Raw genomic sequence first — 16,255 nt, 5'->3', positions numbered from 1 at the left:
GACAAATACACTTACACATACAACACACACACACACACACATATACACACACACATACACAGACACAGACACAGACACACACACACACACACACACACACACACACACACACACACACACACACAAACACACAAAAGCAGGAAAACACACACACAAGCGCTCAAAAACAGTGAAAGCACACACACACACACACACACACACACACACACACACACACACAAAGCTGGCGGACACGGACACTGCATCGTATCTCCGAGGCCTTGGAAAATTCGCAACATCATTTCCTTTGCGATTCATTCTCTGCACCTCAATATCCCTCCGTGGGTCACTGGGGAAAACTAGGTCAATATTGGGGCAGTATTAACACTCTCAGCCAAGATCTTACACCTCACGCTCTGTAAAATATAATACTATGGTGTTGGAACAAAATCCTGCACTTTCCTTAACACTCTTTCCTAGGTTACTTAGCTCACTCATGCTCGGGACAACTCTAGTTCATGTATATTCTCAGTCATCCATGTATTTAACACGTCAGCTCTGGATCTGTCTCCCAGAGTCTGTATTTCCCTCTGCCTATGACCTCCAGTCTTTTGAACGTAGTGGGTCCAGACAACTCAAAACGAAGGGATCTTGAATTTGGCTCTCTTTTTGTTGGATGAAACAATTCTGCAGGCATTCTAGATTTGGTTCCTTCTTCCTTGCCTCCCATAAAAAAAAACTACATTATAGGGTGTTAAAGAGTTAGCAGTATTAGGGGAGGGATTGGTGGCGGCTTGCAAGAGGCCCTACCACGAAGGCTGCCAGACCATCATTCACTGTGGCTTGCTGAGACCAACCATGACCCCTGTGACCTACTCCATTACTGACCAACTCTGACCTTCACCATTGCAGGGTGTTGGTAGTATTAGCGGTGTCAGCGGTGGGATGGGCAGCAGCTTACGACACGCCCTACTGCGACGGCCGCCAGACTATCGTTCACCTCTTCGAGTGGAAATGGACCGACATCGCAGACGAGTGTGAAAGGTTCCTTGGTCCAGTTGGCTTCTGTGGGGTCCAGGTTAGTGAGATAATTGCAGGAGTTAGAGCAATATTTTTATCATTTACGGAGGCTCTGCTGCAATTCCTCCTTATCATACGTTGCATTTGAGTTGGTTTCGATTCACATTACCGATAATTATTTGAAATACAACGATGCTATTCGGACGTGTTGCATCCAGCCAGTCGACGCCAACCTGTCAAGTGCATCTTCCCCTCGATTAAAAGAGAGAGAGAGAGAGAGAGAGAGAGAGAGAGAGAGAGAGAGAATGACTCTCAAAATCCAGCGATAAGAGCTTCGAAACCCAACAAGATTTCCAGAATATTATGTAGATTTTCACAATTATCCAACTAAGAGGTGGATTGATATTATTTTCCGCGACTGTACATTTGAAATATTAACCTTCCAGTGAGTGGACATTCAAAATCCAGTGACGCAAAGTCCACCCAGATTTCCAGAATAATATGGAAGTCTTTCGTAATTATCCAAGTGAAAAGTGGATCAATACTTTTGTCCAGGACCGTACCTTGAAAATCCTAGGCTTCCATGATAGATTTCCCCACCCATGGAACACTGCGTCATTGGGGAGGACGGGTATCCCTGGTGGCAGCGGTTCCAGCCAGATTTCCAGAATATTATGGAAGTTTTTCGTAATTATCCAACTAAAAAGTGGACAAAATGGACTGATATTTTTGTCCATGATTGTACCTTTAAATCTTTACTTTCCACGATAGATTTCCCCGCTGATGAAACACTGCGTCATCAGGGAGGCAACGTTTCCAGCCAGATTTCCAGAATATTATGGAAGGTTTTCGTAATTATCCAACTAAAAAGTGAATAAAATGGATTGATATTTTTGTCCATGATTGTACCTTTAAATCTTTACTTTCCACGATAGATTTCCCCCCTGATGAAACACTGCGTCATCGGGGAGGCAGCGTTTCCAGCCAGATTTCCAGAATATTATGGAAGTTTTTCGTGATTATCCAAGTAAACAGTGCATCTATATTTTTGTCCACGATTGTAGCTTTAAAATCGTTACTTTCCACGATAGATTTCCCCGCCGATGGAACACTGCGTCATCGGGGAGGACGGGTACCCCTGGTGGCAGCGGTACCAGCCCGTGTCCTACATCCTGGAGAGTCGATCAGGTACCAGGGAAGAGCTGATTGACATGGTGCACAGGTGTAATGCCGTCGGGGTCAGGTGGGTGAACTTTAAGGAAAGCTGCACTAGATTTGAGCTCTGTTCGTTTGGATTAATTGCAGGTTAGACTGGACATGGCGCACAGGTGTATTGGCTTCGGGGTCAGGTGGGTGAACTGGCTTAGGTCGGCTTGGGTTAGATTATCCTAGGTTAGACTGGGTTAAGTGTAATTTGGTCGGGTTTGACTGGGATTAGATTGGATTAGCTTGTAATGCTGTCGGGTTCAGGGGGGAAGAATGTTAAAATAGGTACTCCTTTGTAATCCTCTGTACTTCTTTGTAATTCTTTGTAATCCTCAGTACTCCTTTTTAATCCTTTATAATGCCTTGTACTTCTTTGTAATCCTCTGTAATCCTTTGCACTTCCCTGTAATCCTCTATAACCGCGAAATGACACACGGCACTCAAACCTGTCTCGTACTAAACCCCCCACCACATATCCAGTCATTATGTTTGAAATCAGCTCTCTTGTGCTCGGAATAACTCTGCTAATGCTATCTATCTATCTATTGCCAGACGCCTTAATCCCGTAAGGGGTGGCCACAAACAAATCACCTCCATGTCGCTCTGTCCCCTGCCATTTCACTGCCCTGCTCCCAGCTCACACATCCCTCCCTCATATACCTTTCCACTCCATCCCTCCATCTCATCCTTGGCCCCCCTCCCTCTCCCCCCTTTCCACCTCACTCACATACACTCTCCTCGTCAGTCTCTCACTCTCCATCCTCTCCACATGGCCAAACCACCTTAAATCTCTGCTGATGTCTGTTAATTATTTCACTTTAGGGAAAATTATCACAGTTACCCCTGATTACACTCCATTACCTGGCTTTTCAGTCGCTAGTTCCTCTTCCTCCTCCTCTTCTTCTTCTTCTTCTTCTTCTTCCTCCTCCTCCTTCTTCTTCTTCTTCTTCTTCCTCCTCCTCCTCCTCCTCCTCCTCCTTCTTCTTCTTCTTCTTCCTCCTCCTCCTCCTCCTTTTCTTTCTCCTTCATCATCATCATCATTATTATCATTATTATTATTATTATTATTACTAACAACCGACTTCTCCTACTTCTCCTCCCCTTCCTCCTCCCCCTTCTCTTCTTCCTTCATCATCATCATCATCATCATCATCATCTTCCCCTCACAGTCGTAACTCCAACACCCCTTCCCAGCTCATCCTTCCTCCTCCCCTCCCTCAGGATCATCGCAGACGCCGTTGTGAACCATATGGCGGGGCTGGGGAGGTCAGGTCAGGGGTCAGGGGGGTCAAGCTTCAACTCGGACAACCTGGACTTCCCCGGGGTGCCCTACTCCAGCCTGGACTTTACCCCACGAGAGCTGTGCCCCTCGGAAAATGGTGAGCCCCGCCCCCCCCTTCGGCAGCGTCTCCGGCACCCGTTTTCTTCGTCTGTCATTTTTTTTTTCTGTGTCTCTGTCTCTGTCTGTCTGTCTGTCTGTCTCTCTTTCTCTCTCTCGTCTCAAATATTTCTCTTTCTGTTTCTCTCTCTCTGTTCATTCTTCTCCACTTTCTCTCTTCTCTCGGTCATCCTCTCTCTCTCTTTCTCTCTCTCTCTCCTCCAGTCTTTCCCCTCCAGTTTCTCTCTTTCTCCACCAGTCTCCCCTCCTCCTCCTCCTCTCTCTCTCTCTTCCTGTCTCTATTCCAGTCATTATCATCATCATAACTACCACCAGCACCACCATCACCACCACCACCACCATCATCATCATCATCATCATCATCATCATCATCATCACCACCACCACCACCCACACCACCACCACCACCACCACCAACACCACCATCACCACCACCACCACCACCACCACCAACACCACCACCACCACCACCACCACCACCATCATCATCACCACCACCACCACCCACACCAACACCACCACCAACACCAGCACCACCACCACCCACACCAACACCATCACCAACACCAACACCACCACCACCACCACCATCATCATCATCACCATCATCATCATCATGTAACACTTAAATCTAGCTAATCTGCCCGTCTAAGGAAGTCTCTCTCCAACATCCCACTTCAAAAGTTTAAGAAAGACGAAGTGAACGGATGTATGATGCTAAGATAATTACTACCCTTCACTACACTTCACTACACTACACTACACTACACTTCACTACACTACACTACACTTCACTACACTACACTACACTACACTACACTACACTACACTACACTACACTTCACTACACTACACTATACTACACTACACTACACTACACTACACTACCCTTCACTACACTACACTACACTACACTACACTACACTACACTATACTACACTTCACTACACTACACTATACTACACTATACTACACTTCACTACACTACACTACACTACACTACACTACACTTCACTACACTACACTTCACTACACTACACTACACTACACTACACTTCACTACACTACACTACACTACACTACACTACACTACACTACACTTCACTACACTACACTACACTACACTACACTTCACTACACGTCACTACACTACACTACACTACACTTCACTTCACTACACTACACTACACTACACTACACTTTACTACACTATACTACACTACACTACACTACACTACACTACCCTAATGTACCCTATCCTACCCTTCATTACCCTACCCAACCCAATCCAACCCTTCTTTCCCCTCCCATCCCCTTCCCTACCCAACCCTTCCCTCCCCTCCCCTCCCCAACCCTACTCAATCCCCCCCTTCTCCTTACCCTACCTAACCCAATCCAAACCTTCCTTCCCCTCTCCTCTCCTTCGCTCCCCTCCCTTCCCCAACCCATTCCAAAGTCCTCCTCCCTCACCTCCCCAACCCACCACACCTTCCGCCTCCCCGCCACAGGTGAGATCAATAATTACGGTGACGTCAACGAGGTACGGAACTGCTACCTGGTCGGACTTACGGACCTGTACGGCGCCAAGGACTACGTACGTCAGGCCATCGCCGGCTACTACAATGACCTCATCGACATTGGGGTCATGGGCTTCCGAGTCGACGCATCTAAGCACATGTGGCCGGAAGTAAGTCGACGGAGCTTGATGTATACGGCAGCTCTCTCTCTCTCTCTCTCTCTCTCTCTCTCTCTCTCTCTCTCTCTCTCTCTCTCTCTATCTATCTATATATCTATCTCTCAAGCTTCTTTTCTTCCGGGTCGACACATCTAAGCACATGTGGCCGGAAGTAAGTTGACACGGCTGAAAGGTATTATTATTATTATTATTATTATTATTATTATTATTATTTTCGATATGGCTTTCTTTCTGTCTCTGTCTGTCTGTCTCTCTCTCTTCAATATTGCTTTCATTCTGTCTGTCTGTCCATCTATCTATCTATTTGTCTATCTATCAATCCATCCATCTATCTATCTATCCGTCTATCAATTTATCAATCTCTCTATCCATCTGTCCATCCAACCATCCATCTATCTCTCTCTCTCTCTCTCTCTCTATCTATCTATCTATCTATCCCCACAGGACCTCGAGGCTATCCAGGGCTTGACCAAAGACCTCAACACAGACCAAGGCTTCCCCAGCGGCGCCAGACCCTTCTTCTACCATGAAGTGATCGACCAGGGGGGGGAGCCAATCACGGTCGACCAGTATTTTAACGTGGGTGAGTCGATAGATAGATAGATAGATAGATGAGAGAGAGAGTAGATGGGTAGATAGGACTGACAGATATATATATATACAATTCCAGGCTAGACAACCGAATTCCTTTTCTGCAAAAACATCTCTTTAAGCATCAACTCCATCGACCAGCTATAGGCAACATCTATTTGTCTTTCTATCTATCTATCTATCTACCCATCAACGCTATCTATCTATCTATCTATCTATTTCCAGGGCGCACCACCGAGTTCCGCTTCTGCGAAAAAAAAATCGCTTGGAACATCAACTCTTTCGATTAACACGGCAACATCCATCTATCTATCTATCTATCTATCTACCCATCTACTCTCTCGATCTATCAATCTATCTATCTATCTATCTATCTATCTATTTCCAGGCCGCACCACCGAGTTCCGCTTCTGCAAAAAGATCGCCTGGGGCATAAACTCTTTCGATCAACTGGGCAATATTTACGACGCTGGGTGGGGCATGGCGCCCTCCGAGAAGGCCCTCGTGTTTGTAGACAACCACGACAACCAGAGGGGGCACGGAGGCGCGGGGGATGTCCTCACGCATCAGCAGGTGTGGTGGTGTGGTGTGGAGTAATGGGAGTGGTGTGGTGGTCTAGTGTGGTGGAGTAATGAGAGTGGTGGTGTGGTGTGGTCGTGTGGGGTGGTTGTGTAAGTGGGGAGGTGGGGTGATTGTGTAAGTAGTGTAGTAATAAGAGTGATAGGGAGGGTGGTGTGGCGTGGGGTGGGGGTGTGAGGTGGGGAGGTGTGGTGGTGTGGTGTGGGAGTGTAAGGTGGTAACATGAGTGGTGGGGAGGTGTGGTGGTGTGGTGTGGTGTGGCTTAGTGTGGTAGTGGAGTAAGAGTGACAAAGGAACTGTTTTGTCATCTACTCAAACCAAATAATTTAACTTTCCTAACACTTCTTGTTTTACTTAAAGGATTCTAACTTCTTGTTTTACTTATACAGGGATTCTAAGTCTTCCTCTTCTTCTTCTTTGTCCAAGGGTCCTAAATCTTCTTTCTCCTCTCGTACTAACACTCCTAACTCTTCTTCCTCTCTCTTTCCGAGGATTTTAACTCTCCTTTTTCTTGTTTAGGGAATGTAACTCTTCTTTATTTACGTGTTCAAGGATTCAAACGCTTCTTCTTCTTCTTACGCCTTAATCCCGTAAGGGGTGGCCACAAACAAATCGCCTCCATGTCGCCCTGTACCCCGCCATTTCACCGCCCTGCTCCCAACTCACACCCCCCTCTCTCATATACCTCTCCACTCTATCCCTCCATCTCATCCTTGGCCTCCCCCTCGCTCTCCCTCCCTCCACCTCACTCACATACACTCTCCTCGTCAGTCTCTCACTCTCCATCCTCTCCACATGGCCAAACCACCTCGGTGTGTTTCTCCTAACGCCTCCTATCACATCCACATCCACACCACAACACTCCTTCACTTCCTCATTTGTCAGTCTGTCTCTCCACGTAAATCCACATCCACACCACAACGCTCCTTTATATCCTCATTTGTCAGTCCTAACGCTTCTTCCTATCTCTTCACCCAGGATTCTAACTCTCCTTTCTCCTTTCTCTCAGCCCAAGGAGTACACGATGGGAGTCAGCTTCGCCCTGGCTCACGACTACGGGTTTCTGCGCATCATGAGCAGTTACTATTTCGACAACTCAGATCAGGGACCGCCAGGGAGCTGGAATGGAGGCGCTACGGACAATGTTATCATCAACGCCGACGGATCCTGTGGCGGTGGCTGGGTCTGTGAGCACCGGTGGAACGCCATAACGCAGATGGTGAGACGGAGAGAGAGTGGAGATAGGGGGAGAGTGGAGATAGAGAGATAAAGGAGAGAGAAAGAGAGATAGGAGATGATTGGCAGGAAAGACGGAGATATTTTCAGTGGCGTGGGTTGGGTCTGTGAGGATTGGTAGAACGCTATAACGCAGATGGTGAGACGGAGAGAGTGGAGAGAGGGAGCGAGTGGAGATAGGGAGAGAGTGGAGATAGGGAGACAGGGAGATAATGAAGGGAGGGAAAGAGATAGGGGACGATAATGAGAGGGGGAATTGAGTTAGAGAATGACGGCTTGGAGGACAGTCACGCAAATGGTGAGAGGGACAGAGAGAATGCTATTATGCAGAGAGAGAGAGAGAAAGAGAGAGAGATGTTGAGAGAGGGAGAGGGAATGAAGCTGTGGGAGACAGATAGACAGACAGATAGATAGATAGAGATAATGAGAGAAGTAAAAGAGATAGAGGAAGATAATGAGGGGGGTGGAATGAGATGGAGATGAGCAATGCGAGGTAATTATGGAAAAAGGAGAAAATGGGAAGTGAAGACGTGGATTTTCCCTTCGAGTTTCCCTGTTTATTTCCTCCTCCTCCTCCTCGTCCTCCACCTCCTTCTCCTCTTCCTTCTCATCCTCAGCCTCCCTCTCCTTCAGGTCAAGTTCCGTAACGCCGTGGCTGGAACGCAAATCGCCAACTGGTACCAGGAAGGGGACAACGTGGCCTTCTCCCGGGGCGATAAGGGCTACTTTGCCATGTCTAAGTGGGGCTCCTTCGACCTAACGCTGCAGACAGGTGATTGATTGAGTGAGTGAGTGGTTGAGTGATTGATTGATTGCGGGTAAGGTACTGGGAAATGATTGCTTACTGTGTCATTTCTCTGTCTGTCTGTCTGTCTGTCTCATGTCACTCCACTTTTATTGATTTGGTTTATGGTTCTGTGTGTGTGTGTGTGTGTGTGTGTGTGTGTGTGTGTGTGTGTGTGTGTGTGTGTGTGTGTGTGTGTGTGTGTGTGTGTGTGTGTGTGTGTGTGTGTGTGTGTGTGTGTGTTTTTCTTTACGTAACACCAAATACTCCTCTTATGTTTCTGTTTCGTGTTACGTGGTTCTCTGTATTTAAACTCTTTCTTCCGTGCCTCAGGGCTGCCTGCTGGGACCTACTGTGAGCTGATCAGTCACTGTGCCACCTCCGTCACTGTCAGCGGTGACGGTACTGCCCGCATCGTCATCAACAACAGTGACGAACCCATCTTTGCCATCTGTGTCGGCTGTGACGGCACCGCACCGACTGTGGATCCGGGTAAGGCCATCTGGCAATATAGTTCCTTCACCTTAACTTGGTTCAGATATTCGTCCTTTAGCAGCTTATTACACCAGCTTAGTGGCAGAATAAGGCAATGATACGGCTCGGCATAATATTCCTTGAACTAGTACGGAATTAGAAGCATATTCTAATGTTACTACAACTCAGCACTCTAAAATAGAGAGGTGGCAGTTTTATGCCAAGCATATATATATATATATATATATATATATATATAATATATATATATATATATATATATATATATGTGTGTGTGTGTGTGTGTGTGTGTGTGTGTCTTCCATCAGCAGACCACATCATTAGAGTAAGAGATTAATAGATACTGTAGATACAGAGAGAGAGAGAGAGAGAGAGAGAGCATAGCATATTTACCATTCGTTCTCCTAAATCTTTTCCATACGTGTTTTTCTCCCCAGACCACACCACCACCAAGGGCCCCACCCTACCCCCAGTGGAGGGTCAGGCACGGACCGTGATCTTCATACACAAGGAGACCAGCGTGGGACAGGACCTCTTCGTCAGGGGGGGCATAGACGAGGCACAGAGACCAGGTGAGGCACGGAGGGAGGAGGGGGAGAGAAAAAGTGAGGTGGGGGAGGAGAAGGGAGGAGGGAGGGAAGGAGAGAGCAGGAAAGGACAGGAGAAGGAGGGACCAATTGGCTGACTAAGTAACCTGATCGTAGCAGAGAATTAAAGAGGGGAAGGATGAAGAGGAAATGAAGACAGGAGGAAATGAGAGTGGAGGGAAGGGAGCATAAGGTATGGGGAAAGACACAAGAGGAGGAGGAAGGCAGGAGAGAAGGGGAGAGAAAAGAGGGAGAGGGAGAGGGAGGAGAAGGGTAAAAGAAGGGAAGTGGGGAGAGAGGCAAGAGGAAAAGAGATTAGGAAGGCAGAAGATAATGCGTTTTGGATACCACTAAGAATTGCCTTGCGCTTAGAATTTAGTCCATTTTTCTTTCAACACCTTTTTGAACATCTTTCTTATTTCGAGCTGCCCTTAAACCTTTAGCTGGGATCTCATGCACCCCAGCCCTTTCCTAGAGCTAAATTAGGGACCTGGCTTGCAAATCTGACGGTTGTAGTCTGGGGAAATGTTTATCGGGTAGATTTCCTGATCAGTTACGTTCTTACATAACCTCTATTTTGAGTTGTTAATTCCAGCCTCTTCGGTAACACCTATCTCTTCCATCTCTGCCAAGGTCCTCATCACACACACTTTGCTTTCAATTACCCTCTTCTTCCTTCGGCAATCCCTTTCCGTTTTGTTTTCAGTTACTCTCTTCTTCTTCTTCTTTCGGCAATTATATTATTCTGTCATTACACTGCGAACAGCCACCCTTTTTTCAGCTCGTCTCTCCTTTTTTTCAATTTTTTTTTTTTAATATCTCTTTACACCGTCAGTTTATATATTTTTTTCTCTTCCAGGCTGCTCCAGTAGCGCCGAGAGTGACATTTGCGCCATCGACGTCACAAACAAACACCCATTTTCAATCTACCTTCTCTCCTTTCAGCAACTCCTTTTCTGCATCGCCTTATATCACCAGTTTATATATTTGTTCTCTTCCAGGCTGCTCCAGTAGCGCCGAGAGTGACATTTGCGCCATCGACATCACAAACACCTCTTTTCAATCTTTCTTCTTTTTTTTTCCAGCAACTCCTCCTCTGTATCTCCTTACATCATCAATTTATATATATTTTTTTCTCTTCCAGGCTGCTCCAGTGACGCCGAGACAGACATTTGAATCACTGATATCATAAACAAACACCCATTTTCAATCTACCTTCTCTCCTTTCAGCAACTCCTTTTCTGCACCGCCTTACATCATCAATTTATATATTTTTTCTCTTCCAGGCTGCTCCAGTGACGCCGAGAGTGACGTCTGCGCCATCGACATCACCACCAGCAGCCTGGGCACGGACAGCCACTACGACAAGTACGAGGCGTGGCGGGCGGGCGACACCAAACTGGACTGGTACGGCGCACAGGCGGGCCAGGGCAGCTACGAGGGTCAGGCAGCCTCTGGAACACCCATGGCCTGGACTACCAATGTTCCAGGCAATGCAGGCTACCAGGAACTTAACACGTGAGCAGTCCGTAGCCTTGTAACCACCAGGAACACGTACTGTAGTCTAAGGGGTAGCCTACAGTATGGCCTAGACCTCAAATATGCAGGCTACCAGGAACTTAGTAGTCTGCAGCCTTCATCTACTAGGACGAGGTAGCCCAAAGGTCTACCGTGGCCTCTCAGTCCACCACGTCAGTCAATTTAATCCAGCCATGAAACCCAGGCAGGAGAGGCGAACGGACTTTTAAATCATCCTGTACAGTCGATCAAAAAAAAGGAATGATAATATCCTAAATGGTCAATACAACTCGTGATGTCCCAAGAATATTCCTCTATTTTTATCTGAATGTGAGAAAGAAAGTAGCAACACTCGCTATGTTTCAAATGATTGCTTGTAAAATTAAATCCGAAGTTTGTTTACATTTGCTGCGTAGGATGAGCGGGAATTTTGAAGCATCCACTTTTTTTTTTTGGCGCCAAACTGTTTCACGCGGAAATGGTACTTTTTTTTTTCTTGCTTGCCTTCTTTCTTTTTTTCTTTCTTTCATTCATTCTTACTTTCTTTCATTTTTTCTTCCATCCTTCCTTTCTGTTTTTCTTTCTGTTCCTGTTTTCTGTTTTTGTCTTTTCGTCTCTGTTTTTCTGTTTTATTCGTTCCGTCTTTCTTCATTCTTTCATACTTTCCGCCTCTTTCTTTCTGTCTTTCTTTTCTCTTTTCTTTTTTCTGTCGGCTCTGTATTTCCCTCCACTCGTGCAGGTTCGGCGAGCACTTCTGGATGGTGGACTTGGTGATGGACTGTGACGACTCTGAAGGCGGGTGGTTTGAACTGAAAGGCTTCCTCACCAACGATGGCTCGGGATGGGAGAGTGATGTCACGCAGGTTTGTTTAATTTTCCCGCCTTATCTGCTAGTTTGTTGGTTAGTTATCAGTTACTATTTAAAGTGGGTGGGTGGGCGGGCACGGTGAGTAGGCGAGTGGGTGGATGGGAAGAGTTGGAAGCGGGGTGGGAGGATGGGTGAGAAGGGTGGATGGGTGGGAGCCGATAGTGGTGGGTAAGGTCCATGGTACGAATAGATCCATGGGTTAAACTGTATATCCCTGGGCAACGACGGGAACCCTGCTATACCCTTTTTACCCTAACTTGGCCTAAAACAGCAGTCCGTCCATCTTGAATTCTGAATTGCGGCACTAAATTAACATCCGGGAATGGTGCTAGTCATGAAGAAGTGCTATGGGAAGGATGTAGAACCATAACACTGCCTTCTTCTGCACTAACTTTTGTGAAATAAGCTGCAAAAAGGAAGAAAATCTGGGCCAAGTTAGCGTAAAATCCGTATAGCCTTTTAACACGGCTCGTTTCTATATCTTTTATTTTTTTTTTTTTTGCTAAGAAGAAGGAACCAAAGGCCACGAGCCCGCAATAACTGTTCCTTCAAAGAGATAAACAAAATACAAGAGAGAGCCAAATTCAAGATCCGATCATTTTGAGATGCCTGGACACACACAGTTTGAAAGACTGGAGATCATAGCTAGCAGGAAATACAGACAGAGGGAGACAGTTCCAGAGTTGACATATAGCGGTAGGGCGGGTTTAAGCAACAGTATATGCAGTAAAATCCTCCATACTTTACTCTTGCAACAAACGGACTAAAAATTCAAACTTAAAAGAAATGACAGGTTAATTTTCTTACCTCTTCCCCAAAGATGTCGTCTTGCACTGGTATGGCGGGAGAATTCAAACGCTACACTAACATCTTGCTGGCGAGTCTGTTTATCCAGTATATGAGTGTCCGTACGGGGGGTGATCGAGCAGACTCACATATTTTATTGTAATCTGCGTGGATCAGGAGATAAAGATTGCATTAGCGGAGATACGATTATAAAATATTACTAATACCTCCTTCCCTTCCCTTACATACAGTGCTTACCTTCCTTTCCTAACCTATGCTTACTTTCCTTCCTCTGTCACGCAAGTCCTAACCTACTTACCTCCCTCCAGTAACGTCTTTTATGCTTTATTATCGCTACATGTGGACCATTTATTTATTTATGTATTTATTTATTTATTTATTTATTTATGTATATTTGCTCCCCAGGCTTCTTCCTGCTCTGGTACGGCAGGAGGAGACAAGCCCTACGCCAGCAGCAACCACCTGGGCCGCTGCGGGTACATCAATGTTTTTGAATTCTCCGGCTCGTCCTGCCAGATCAACGCTTTTCCCTAATTCCTTTACCCCTCTCCCCTCTAGGTGGCATAGGAAGCTTCGTACCACCTTTTCTTAAACGATTTTATCTTCCATATTGCACATTAACAATCTTGTATGAAGTCTGTGTCGTTTAAATACTTTGCGTCAATAATATACACGAGAATTTTGAGTCCAGGGTAGCATAGGAAACTTCGTAGCAAATTTTCTGTGAGACTTATTTTGAATATTACATTTTTTAATCGTCTTATACATTACTGAGGAAAAATTTATCAGTGCTGAAAATATATATAAGTGACACAGTAGAAAATGTTTAGGTGTGATAAAGAAAAAGAAGAAATAGGTAAGAAAAATGTGTTACGAAGCCTCCAGTGTCACTTAAAATACAAGTCTTTAATTCAGGGTGACCTCTCTCTCTCTCTCTCTCTCTCTCTAGTCACGTTAGGAGAGTCCCCAGTGGCGAAACAATGCTGAATTTGACATCCCGGCATTTACCATACATCTTAAATTATTTGTGGAAGCAATTTGAGTTTGTACGTATTTCTGAGAGCTATGTAGACCATCTTAGGCTTTTTTCTAGACTATCTTAGACTTCTTCTAGATAAAAATTAGGTTCCCATCGTCAAATCAACGCACCCTCTTGAAGAAATTGTATATGAAGGATTGTGTCGGGGTTTAACAGGGCGATGGAGGTATTTTGAGCAAGTTGTGGAGTTACAGTTTATATATCTTTCAGAGGAGTCACTTAAACGCCATCTTAGGTAGCGTCTCCTTGTGTAAATCGAGTAAAATTAACGCACCGCTATGACTGAACTGTATGTGGGGAGGTGGAAGGCCTTGGGTTTGTTGTGCACGTTTTAAAAGCCTACCTGTCTTTTTGAGCAGTTACTTAATCACCATCTTAAGTAGCTTTGTCCAGATACAGCATTAGTGAGGCTGGGTGGACACAATTGTACTGCCGTCAGAATCCAGCAATAAACACCTGTGTCCAATAAAGGTGTGTTTCTTTTCCTTCTTGTACTACTGTTCTATACTCCTCGGACCTGAGTCTGATATTAAATTATTAATAATGTATAACAGGTCACTCTTTCATATCAATGCTTTTATTTCTTTCAGTTTTTCCTCAACATCCTCATAGCATTTTCACTGCCTTTGATTCCTAACACTAAAAGTTACATACTATGTCTCCACCTAGGGTACGATAGATTATACATATATATTTATCTATCTATCTATCTATGTATATACACACACACACAGAATCCAGTCCTATCTTGCCCCCTCATGAGCACAGCAGCATGGGCTACCCAGTCCCTGCCTGGCTTGTGATGATGTGAGCAATCAACCCCAACCTTCTCTCAGATGTAACCCACACAGACTGTCCGGTTGGAATGCCTTGATCCAGTAACCCACCAGTCATCGTTATATGGTTACCACCCAGCGTCGTAAACGGTTTTCTGGTTTACGGGAAACCATTTGACATCGCTTTACGTAGAGTGAGTGAATGGCGCGTCCTCACCCACAGCTTAATATATATAAAGGGATACCAGCGTTTTATCTAGTTATGCAATTCTTCATTCCTATTACCAAGTACAGAACACGACGTATCTGACCTGTGACTGTATATTATCCCCATTACAGTGCTCGCCATACGCCACAGTCCTCCTACGAGACGAAGGCTAGAACGCAAAGTAAATCGCACATGAAGAGGTGTTAGGAGGCCTTCTGTGCCGACTAGAATACGGCCCTTACTTTGAATAACACACATGATGCAGCAGTGAGTCATACGTAACAGAAATCCTTCAACTCGAAAAATTAAGCAAAAAAATGAAGTTTGTCCAAATGAAAGGGTTAATCGAGGGGTGACTAAGCCTCACACACACACACACACACACACACACACACACACACACACACACACACACAGCAGTACACCTTAACTTTATCGTTATCTTGACAGGTAGACAGTTACAAGCCTCTCTCTCTCTCTCTCTCTCTCTCTCTCTCTCTCTTTTTCTGATTTGTGTTTTTGTTGTTGCTGTTGCGTTGATACTGTTGTTGTTGTTATTATTATTACTATTATTATTATTATTATTAGTACTACTGTAATTAGCGATTATTATTACTACTACTACTACTACTACTGCGTCAGCTACTACTACTATTATTACTGTCAGACTAATGCAAAGTCTGTGTGTGTGTGTGTGTGTGTGTGTGTGTGTGTGTGTGTGTGTGTGTGTGTGTGTGTGTGTGTGTGTGTGTGTGTGTGTGTGTGTGTACGTCACCACCCAACCTTGACAAGACAAACGCATTCCGTATAATAGTGTAAACTCCTGTGTGCGTCAGAGAGAGAGAGAGAGAGAGAGAGAGGAAATACGTTCTTGGATAGAAAGTTTGGTATGGTCTGCAGCCTGTGTGTGTGTGTGTGTGTGTGTGTGTGTGTGTGTGTGTGTGTGTGTGTGTGTGTGTGTGTGTGTATCCCAGCTTACGTACACGCTGGCAACACTCTGCAGTATATCATTTCATTGCCAAGGACAGCCAGACCCAAGGTGGCTGAGTGGTAACGCGGCGGTCTGTTGGCCTGTATGTGTCCGGTGGTGTTCCAGTTCTCTCTCTCTCTCTCTCTCTGTCTGTCTCTCTCTCTCTCTCTCTCTCTCTCTCTCTCCCTCACCTTGTATCTCCATTATTGCATTACCTCTCTCTCTCTTTCCACGCTTCCTTCTGCCATCCCACCCTGCCTCACCCCACCCTGCCTCACCCCATCCTGCCTCACCCCACCCTGCCTCACCCCATCCTGCCTCACCCCACCCTGCCTCACCCCATCCTGCCTCATCTCACCCTGCCTCATCCCACCCTGCCTCACCTCACCCTGCCTAACCCACATCCTGCCTCACCCCACATCCTGCCTCATCCCACCCTGCCTCACCTCACCCTGCCTAACCCACATCCTGCCTCACCCCACCCTGCCTCATCCCAC

General features: G+C 45.8%; 1 protein-coding gene across 1 annotated transcript in view; it reads left to right on the top strand.

Moving 5' to 3' along the window:
• LOC145404262 (alpha-amylase-like) overlaps window positions 1-13,299 on the top strand; it is a 27,900-nt gene extending 14,601 nt beyond the window's left edge. Inside the window, exons 2-14 of the mRNA XM_080275784.1 lie at window positions 892-1,057; window positions 2,091-2,242; window positions 3,427-3,584; window positions 5,113-5,291; window positions 5,745-5,883; window positions 6,280-6,464; window positions 7,480-7,689; window positions 8,340-8,478; window positions 8,824-8,982; window positions 9,423-9,557; window positions 10,859-11,090; window positions 11,830-11,953; window positions 13,171-13,299. Of these exons, the coding sequence (XP_080131910.1) occupies window positions 892-1,057; window positions 2,091-2,242; window positions 3,427-3,584; window positions 5,113-5,291; window positions 5,745-5,883; window positions 6,280-6,464; window positions 7,480-7,689; window positions 8,340-8,478; window positions 8,824-8,982; window positions 9,423-9,557; window positions 10,859-11,090; window positions 11,830-11,953; window positions 13,171-13,299 (2,107 nt within the window). The remainder of the gene's footprint in view (window positions 1-891; window positions 1,058-2,090; window positions 2,243-3,426; window positions 3,585-5,112; window positions 5,292-5,744; window positions 5,884-6,279; window positions 6,465-7,479; window positions 7,690-8,339; window positions 8,479-8,823; window positions 8,983-9,422; window positions 9,558-10,858; window positions 11,091-11,829; window positions 11,954-13,170) is intronic.
• Window positions 13,300-16,255: the final 2,956 nt, after the last annotated feature.

The sequence above is a fragment of the Coenobita brevimanus genome, chromosome 63 (genome assembly GCF_032717465.1).
Source record: "Coenobita brevimanus isolate Jiangsu-jjx chromosome 63, ASM3271746v2, whole genome shotgun sequence".
In the NCBI taxonomy this organism is placed as follows: Eukaryota; Metazoa; Arthropoda; class Malacostraca; order Decapoda; family Coenobitidae; genus Coenobita; species Coenobita brevimanus.
Note: the sequence above shows the minus strand (reverse complement) of the source record. Positions and strands in the feature narration are given on the sequence as shown.